This window comes from Dipodomys merriami, unplaced genomic scaffold (genome assembly GCF_024711535.1).
Source record: "Dipodomys merriami isolate MVZ:Mamm:240054 unplaced genomic scaffold, mDipMer1.0.p SCAF_202, whole genome shotgun sequence".
Classification (NCBI taxonomy): Eukaryota; Metazoa; Chordata; class Mammalia; order Rodentia; family Heteromyidae; genus Dipodomys; species Dipodomys merriami.
The window spans coordinates 2,203,421-2,212,429 of NW_027203405.1; the positions used below are offsets into that span (position 1 = coordinate 2,203,421).

Genomic DNA, 9,009 nt, shown 5'->3' on the forward strand with positions numbered 1-9,009 from the left:
AGACTGGTTGTCTCCATCTGTTGCTATATTGTATATTGTACATAGACTAGTCTTGCTTAAAAACCCACATTTCTGAAATGACTCATTTTCAATCATTTATTTTTTTTAGCTTTATGATCGTCATCTCTACAGGTAAGCCGTGTTACAGAGCTGATGCTGACTCCCACTAAGAACCGGTGCTGAGCCCGCACCGCACTTACAAGCAGCTCAGCGTTGCTCTGTCCTCATTCCTAGGCTCTGGGTTTACTTTGCTTGAGGAGGTGCAACTGTCCCTTGACTCAGTGTTCGAGGACATGAGGGTCTCACGCCCTCAGATACCTTTGTGGAGATTCACATGACAGGTTCTGTGCCCCACGTTTCGGGTGTTGTGTTTCTGTGGTGGTGGACGGTTGTTTGCCTCCAAGGGGAAGAGGAGTTGCTGCTGAAGCTTTCTCGACCCCGGCCCTCCAGGGCACTCAGCCTTTGCAGTTTGCCTGTCATAGGGTTCTATGGAATCTGATTGTATGAAATTATTTATGTCTGATTCGCTCACGGAGTGCTTCTGAGGCTTACCATGTGGTGTGTTACTGTTTTGTTGATTTTCATCGCTGTGTAGCACCAGTGGTGTGTGAGTCCTGCAGTGCTTGGTCTTGTGTGAGCTCAGGTCACGGGGGCCGTGTGGAATGAAGCTGCTGTAGACATTCCCATTTATCTTTGAGCACGTGAGTGTCTTCTGGCACTGAGGGGCTCCTCTCGAGGGACACCTGCCCCGTGTCCAGACCAGCACTTGTCACACATGGGATTCAGCCACATTTCTCCTACTCTGACTCTGTTTCATTTTCTTTGCAGCATTTTGCTGCAGGTGTAAGCAATATGCTTCTCTCAAAGGGTGGAATCCCGCGGGGCTCCTCCGCCCCTTCCTGCCTTTGGCTCACTGTGCGTTTTAGACCCTGGAGAGTACAGGTGGTACACGGGACCCCCGAGCCGTGTGGCTGCTCGGAACTCCCAGGGGCCCAGCTACCCAGGCTTGGTCTGAGGGCCTGTGGGACCCGCTGCTCTGTTGCTTGTCACACATCCTGTGGTCTTGTGCATTTCTGTCCAGCGAGGTCATTTTAAATCTTTCCATTACTGCTCATGTCAGAGCTGGCTCCTGAACTCCACCTAGGTTTGAGTAAAAGTTCTGCCTTTTCAGTGGAATGATGAATTGACTTCCAAAAATCTTGTTTGTATTTAATTTTTGTAGCATTTGCCTAGACTAGCAGAAGAGACTTTGTTATCTTAAACAGCGGTTTGGAGAGTGACCCACTTTCGTGGGATGGTGCTGTGGAGCCTCTCATGAGTGGCGGGCAGAGGGGTCTCAGCCCTGGAGCTGGGGCCTCGGCCTGCTGTGTGGGTCAGGACCACGACCCTGGGCCTCAGCTGAGTTTCTGGCAGGGGGAGCCAGTGACTGCAGGCTTAGGAAAGTTGTGTAAGCCTGAGACTGTCTCCAGATGAGCTTTGGCTCACGCGCATCACTCTTCAGACTTTAGCAAAGTAGAAGTAGGGGGTCTTTTGTTCTGCTGTTGCTGTCCTGGGGACTGTTCACTAAGTTAACAATTCATACAAAATAAAATTAATCAGCATGACAAACGTTGCCAACCGTATGAGTTCCTTCTTTCCTTAGAAGAAGGAACTTGGGCTGGGAAGGTGGCTCAGTGGTAGAGTTTGCCTTGCATGCCCTAGGTTCAATTCCTCAGCACCACACAAGCAGAAAAAGCTGGAAGTGGTGCTGTGGCTCAAGTGGTAGAGTGCTAGCCTTGAGCTGAAGAGCTTAGGGACAGCGCCCAGGCCCAGCGTTCAGGCCCCACAACTGGCCAAAAAAAAAAAAAAGAAGGAACTTTACCATGCCCCACCACTACTCCCACCCCTTGCTTCCCCCATCACAGATCTGCTTTCTGATGCTTAAAGTTTTCTTCTGCTCTTTTTTAAAAAAAATTAGCGTTTTTTATTGTAAAGTACTGTATAGAGGGGTTACAGTTACATGAGCAAGATAATGAGTACATTCCCTATCTTCTGCTCTTTCCAATCTGCTGTTAATTGCGCTTGATGTGTTTCTAAAGTCTTTTTTTTTTTTTTTTTTTTTTTGGTTGGTGGTGGGGCCTGAATCTGGGCCTGGGCGCTGTCCCTCAGCTCTTCAGTTCATGGCTAGCGCTCTACCATGTGAGCCATAGCACCATTTCCCGTTTTCTGAGTGGTTTATTGGAGATGAGTCTCACGGGACTTTCCTGGACTCTCCTGCCCGGGCTGGCTTTGAGATCAGCCTCCTGAGTAGCTAGGATGACAGGCGTCAGCCTCTGGTCCTGGGTCTGAATTTTTCTTGACATTTCCCTGATGTTGTTTTACTACTTTTTCTATTTGTGCTGCTTGTTTTCCTTCACCTTTTCAGACTTGGGGAGGATGTGGCAGCTGTCCTAATGACCTCATATATTAACATTTCTGGGCTGACATAATTGATTCTTTTAGTGTGGTCATATTTTCTTGGTTCTTCATTGGATTCCTACCTTCTGAAATTCACATTTTGTGGATTGTTGTGTTCCTTTTGTTTTGTTTTTGTGCCAATCCAGAGGCTTGAACTATGGGCCTGGGCACTGTCCCTGAGCTTTTGCTCAAGCCTAGCACTCTTAACATTTAAGCCACAGCGCCACTTCTGTTTTTTCTGCTTATGTGGTGCTGTGGAATGGAACTCAGGGCTTCATGCATGCTAGGCAAGCGCTCTACCACTGAGCCTCCTTCCCAGCCCCTGTTATGGTCCAGACAGACTGTGTTTTCTTCTCTGTCTTGTGCATGTTTGGGTCCTTCAGGCGTGCTTTGAGTCTTTGTGGTGTGGAGCAGTTAGCCAGTTGCTGATGCACCCTCTCCGAGGGTCCTGGCAGGCTGTCATGAACAATCCAGTCCTCCCCTCTGATGGAGGAGGGGCCATTCCCGGCCCACTGAAGGCTCCGGAAGGGCCTGCTTTCACCTTCCAAGTGTTTTCTCTCAGGCCAGTCTTCTGTCCAGTATCAGCTTAGAGTCAGCCACAGGCTGCTCCTGCTCCCTACCCCACTGCAGTCTCCACCTGCTTCGGCTATGCCCGTGTCCATTTTCAGCTCCTTGCCATGACGGGATGGCTAGGCACCTGGGGACTTGCGTGACACTCTGTGCCGCCCTCTCTGCCCCTACAGTCCTCTAGGTGCTCCGGGGTTTCAGTATTACTCTCTGTCTCCCAGGGTCTACTCCAGAACTTTCATGTGTTTCGTCCAGTTTTTTTTGTTTGTTTTTAGCTGTTTATGTCGTCCCTGCTCCTCTGTCTGGACCAGAAGCCACAGCCTCCTCAGTCAGAGTTATGCTCCTTGCCAGGGAGCTTCTTGGCACCCCTGGGCGCGAGCGCAGGAGTGATTCCCATCGGGTTGCTCTGGCATCTCTGTGAAGTGATGTTAAACAGCATGTGAAGTGCATTCTCCTCGTCCAGGGGTGTTTTCAGTGCTGTGAGCAACAAATGTCCTAGAAAGCTGCAAGACCGCCAAAGGATGCTCTTGTCATAGCTTCTCATTTCTTCCCAGAGAACGAAGTAAAATGCTTTTGGTGACAAGTTTACCTCATTAGTATTTTACTGTATTTGGGCAGCTGAAGTTTTATCTGTTGCTTGGTGGGATGTTTAATGCTTTATGTAGTAGGAGATTTTTAACTCTGAATGTTCTCACTGGCTTTTTAGGGGCCTGGGAGGAGAGCTCATGAGACAAGCAGGTAGGTCTGAAGACAGAAGCTGCGGAGCCTTTGCTCAGGCCATGGGACAACGTCCTGAGACGCACACATCTGTCCTTTATCCCTGGCCCTTCTGTAGCCGTGGGTGGTGGTGGTTCCTTTCGGTGGAGCTCATGCTCTGAGAGACAGATGACCAGCCTTGCATCAGCTTCTCTGTGTCTGATGCTCCAGTCCTCAGATTCGGGGCCCTGGTCAGTTTGAGCAGCCTTGAGGCTGGCTGGCCGTGGGGTGAACACAGTGAACCGAAGGAGCTAAGGGAGCATCTTCCTTTCTGAAATAGAATTTAAATTAAACGTAACGTTTGTCGGTCAGTGTCTGCAGGGAGCACACGAGATGCCGTTGTGTGAATACCTTAGGCTTCTTGTAGCCTGTTCAGCCCCTGTCTGGTGCATGAGGCCTGCCACTGTGGTCTCTGAGCAGGAGAGGGGAGATGAGCATCTAGCAGATCTACAGGAAGAAAAGGTGTCCACTAAAGGCAACATGTGTGTAGAAGTGTGGAAATAAGGGGACCAGGAGGTCACTGAGCTTCAGGTGTGAGGACAAGGGACAGAGTGATCACTCTGGGGCAGGTGTGAGGACAGGGCACAGAGTGATCACTCTGGGGCAGGTGTGAGGACAGTAGACGGAGTGATCACTCTGGGGCAGGCGTGAGGACAGGGCACAGAGTGATCACTCTGGGGCAGGTGTGAGGACAGGGCACGGAGTGATCACTCTGGGGCAGGTGTGAGGACAGGGCACGGAGTGATCACTCTGGGGCAGGCGTGAGGACAGGGCACAGAGTGATCACTCTGGGGCAGGTGTGAGGACAGGGCACGGAGTGATCACTCTGGGGCAGGTGTGAGGACAGGGCACGGAGTGATCACTCTGGGGCAGGCGTGAGGACAGGGCACAGAGTGATCACTCTGGGGCAGGCGTGAGGACAGGGCATGGAGTGATCACTTGCGGCAGGTGTGACTTGGTTGTCACTGTGGCTCAGGAGTTAGGAGAGGATGGCCCTTACGTGCCATCTGAGTAGCACCCAGTAGCTGCTCCCTGTGAGACGGTGATCAACCCTCCATGGCACCGATTTGTCATACGGACTCACTGGAGCTGAATGCCTGTCCATGCTGTTAGGGGCCTCTCCCTGAGGGCCCTGTGCCCCGCTGTTGTGTTCCTGGGTCTTCCCGCAGCGTGCCCCTGACCTGAACTGGTGTGGTGGACCTGCCCGACACCCATGAACTGGACTCGCAGGTCTTTTCTTGTCTTTCAGGCAGACTGGCATGGCTGCCTGTGACAGGAGCACTCCCTCTGACCTGGAGGTGGTCCTGGCCTGAGATAGCACTAGATGCTTCTCCTTAGCCCCTGTTCACTTGTACAGATGGCCTTGCTCACGCAGGTCTTTTGCATTGTGTTTGTGTCCTCTGAGGTGATAGTCAGGCCCTCCTTATGCAGAGCCCCTACCCCTGCAGTCTGTCTAGGGGAGAGGACTGACCCCTGCTTTGCTGGATAAATGCTCTTTTACTGAGCTGCATCTCAGCCTGTGTAGCGATCCTGACCAGGCCAGGATCCGCAGGTGCATACAGGTATCTTCCCGGTGGGGAGGCAGCTGGGCTGGCGGCGAGCAGGGAGGTGGGGGAGAGCTTGGTGCTGGCAGAGCACACCGTGACGTGCAGCCAGGTCCGGGCTGTGAGAGGCGCTTCAGAGTGCTAATGGTGCTTTTCCTCTCTTCCCCTAGTGTGCGTTTTAATACAGAACTTGTCACTTTCCAGAATGCCCTTTAAAGGTGATCCTGTCATAGGTAAGTGCTTTTCTTTTCAAGAGTGTATATAGGATTTTCTTACACAACTGCTTCAAGTTACAAAGTAAAAAGTGAGGCTGTTAGCATGGGATTAGAAGGTCGCAGTGTAGAAGGCCTGTCTTGAAACCACTCTGAGGTCCTGTGGCCGGAGGTCCCTTTCTTGTCCCTTGCCCAGGACCCAGCTGTGGCTCAGCCTGTCACAGTGCACCCAGCGCCATGGTTATGGCCCTGGTGGCCCCCTGAGGACCTGGGTGACAGGGTGCCGGGGTCAGGGCCGGGGCTCCAAGCAGCAGGCGCCCCAGCCCGGACCTGCCTTGCCCTCCAGCCTGACGTCACTAGGTTTTCGTTTCCTAGTTTATTAGAGTAAGCATCCTCTGCCCCCTCCCAGCTCACTGTAGTTGAGTTGAATATTCAGGTTAACATGGGTGGAGACCAGGTGTGAGCGAGGAAGAGACCGCTTGAAGCTTTACGCTCTGGTGAAAGGACCAAGCCAGCGAACGCGTTTCTCATGCCTCTGCCTGGCTTTGCAGCAGTCTCCAGCTGGTCTCTCCTGGCGTCCTGTACCCGGGAAGCCTGCGGACTCTGAGCAGTCTGCAGCGCTCACTCCGGTCTCTCTGTCCCTCCCAGAGGGGCTATCTGCTTAAATACAACTGAGTGTTCTGAGTTTGGTAAGTGACCATCTCTTTGTCTTTGGCAGATGGCTGGCAATGGCTGATAGATGACACTCTGAGAAGTCTCTACCTTATTTCAACCCAGTCTAGACAGCAGATCAAGGTGTGTTGGGCACGAGCTCGTCTTACCCTGCATGGCAAGTGGCATACTGCATCGCGAGCCCTTTTTGTGCCATCAGTGTCATCCTTACATTTGGAATTTGGCATGGGCCTGCTGCCAGGTTTATAATCAGGAAGCCGTGGTGGCCCCTAGTGACCAGAATGCTAACTTTTTTTTGGTCGGTCGTGGGGATTGAACTCTGGGCCTGGGCTCTTTAGCTCAAGGCCAGTGGTCTACCACTTGAGCCACACAGCTCCACTTCCAGCCTTTTGGTGGACCTGCTCTATGTGGCCTTGCGCCATCTTGTTCTGCCCTGGCTGGTCTCTCCTCCTCCTCGCCCCAGGCTCTCTCTTGTTCCTGAGGCCCCAGAGACCCTGCGGTCCCCTCTGTGAGGCCTGTGCCGCTCAAGCGAGCCTGCCTTATCCCTGCAGTGCTCCCGGCGGGAAGGAGAAGAGGGGGGCTTCATTTTATTATTCGCCCGGTCATAGAAGATGGGGAACTGGGGCTGGGAAGGTGGCTCCGTGGTAGAGCGCTTGCCTGCACGCATGAGGCCCTGGGCTGGATTCCTCAGCACCACATAAGCAGAAAAGGCTGGAAGTGGTTCAGGTGGTAGAGCGCTCGCCTTGAGCTGAAGAGCTGAGGGACAGCGCCCAGGCCCAGAGTTCAGGCCCCACGACCGACCAAAAAAAAAAAAAAAAGAAGATGGGGAATTAACACTTTTTGGAAGAAATAACCAAATTCTGTTTTTTTTTTTTAAATTAGTACAGCAAATTTAACGTGATCACTGTGTCTGATAGATGTCAAAGCATATATATATATATATATATATATATATATATATATATATATATATATATATATATATATATATATATATATATGAAAGAAAGGTTATAATTTGGTAAAAGGTGGAAAATTTATACTCTTGAAGAAAACCAGAGTATGGGAGTGACATGATTTAAACATCGTCACTGCTTAGACATCAGAATGACCCTGGTACCTCGGCAAGCACTTCACTGCAGAGCTCTGTACACTGATGTCCTCTGTTTCAGGACACCGCTGTTTCGGCCCTAGCTGCTCTTTCCAGAGAATACTACAAGAAGGATCCTAGGGAGGCGGGTCCTGCTGTTGCTGGTGAGTGAGCTGAGGGGCCAGCCCCAGCTGGAAGCTACAGCTGGAGGGATGGAGGTGGGGCTGGAGGGGAGGGCTGTCTAAACCTCTTGAGTTGTCCCAGGACCTAGCTGATTAGGCAGTGGGCTGGGGGTGGGGGTGGGGATTGGGAGACTGGGCCATACAGATTCCAGGAACAGTGTTTGCTCTGTCAGGCAGGCCTAGCAGCCTGAGGAGGGTTTTCCTTGAGAACAAGAGGCCTTGCCAGAATATGTGTTCCTGTGCACTGCATTAACACTGTTGATGTGGAAGCAGCCTGTTCACATTAGCAGGGCCGCCGCCGCCTCCCCCTCCTCCTCCCCCTCCCCCTCCCCCTCCTCCCCCTCCTCCTCCTCCCCCTCCCCCTCCTCCCCCTCCTCCCCCTCCCCCTCCCTCCCCCTCCCCCTCCTCCTCCTCCCCCTCCCCCTCCTCCGCCTCCCCATCCTCCTCCTCCTCTTCCCCCTCCTCCTCCTCCCCTTCTCCTCTTCCTTCTCCTCTTCCTCCTCCTCCTCCCCCTCCTCCTCTTCCCCCTCCTCCCCCTCCCCCTTGTCCTCCTCCTCCCCCCTCCCCCTCCCCCCCTCCCCCTCCCCCTCCTCCCTCCTCCCCCTCCCCTTCCTCCCCTCCCCTTCCTCCCCCTCCCCCTCCTCCCCCTCCTCCCCTCCCCTCCTCCCCCTCCTCCCCCTCCCCCCTCCTCCTCCTCCCCCTCCCCCTCCTCCCCCTCCCCCTCCTCTTCCTCCCCCTCCTCCTCCTCCTCTTCCCCCTCCTCCTCCTCCCCTCCTCCTCCTCCCCCTTCTCCTCCTCCTCTTCCCCCTCCTCCTCCTCCCCCTCCTCCTCCTCCCCCTTCTCCTCTTCCTTCTCCTCTTCCTCCCTCCTCCTCCCCCCTCCTCCTGCTCCCCTCCTCCTCCTCCCCCTCCTCCTCCTCCCCATCCCCCTCCTCTTCCTCCCCCTCCTCCTCCTCCTCCCCCTCCCCCTCCTCCGCCTCCCCCTCCTCCTCCTCCTCCCCCTCCCCCTCCTCCCCTCCCCCTCCTCCTCCTCCCCCTCCCCCTCCTCCCCCCTCCCCTCCTCCCCTCCCCCTCCTCCGCCTCCTCCTCCCCCCCCCTCCTCGCCTCCTCCTCCCCCTCCCCCTCCTCCCCCTCCCCCTCCTCCCCCTCCCCCTCCTCCCCCTCCTCCCCCTCCCCCTCCTCCGCCTCCCCCTCCTCCTCCTCCTCCCCTCCTCCTCCTCACTCCCCCTCCTCCTCCTCCCCCTTCTCCTCTTCCTTCTCCTCTTCCTCCTCCTCCCCCTCCTCCTCTTCCCCCTCTCCTCCTCCCTCCCCCTAGTCCTCCCCCCTCCTCCTCCTCCCCCTCCCCCTCTCCTCCTCCTCCTCTCCTCCCCCTCCTCCTCCCCCTCCTCCTCCTCCCCCTCCCCTTCCTCCCCCTCCCCCTCCTCCCCCTCCCCTTCCTCCCCCTCTCCCCCTCCTCCTCCTCCCCCTCCTCCTCCTCCCCCTCCCCCTCCTCCCCCTCCTCCCCCTCCCCCTCCCCTCCTCCTCCTCCCCCTCCCCCTCCTCCGCCTCCTC

The 9,009-nt window shown here is 54.7% G+C and overlaps 1 protein-coding gene across 1 annotated transcript in view; it reads left to right on the forward strand.

Annotated features, from left to right (window-relative positions):
• The window catches only part of Tbcd (tubulin folding cofactor D), a gene marked incomplete at its 3' end in the record, with an annotated part of 126,673 nt that extends 119,232 nt beyond the window's left edge, over nt 1-7,441 (forward strand). Inside the window, exons 22-26 of the mRNA XM_070031580.1 lie at nt 110-132; nt 3,710-3,741; nt 5,474-5,536; nt 6,234-6,310; nt 7,360-7,441. Of these exons, the coding sequence (XP_069887681.1) occupies nt 110-132; nt 3,710-3,741; nt 5,474-5,536; nt 6,234-6,310; nt 7,360-7,441 (277 nt within the window). The remainder of the gene's footprint in view (nt 1-109; nt 133-3,709; nt 3,742-5,473; nt 5,537-6,233; nt 6,311-7,359) is intronic.
• Nucleotides 7,442-9,009: the final 1,568 nt, after the last annotated feature.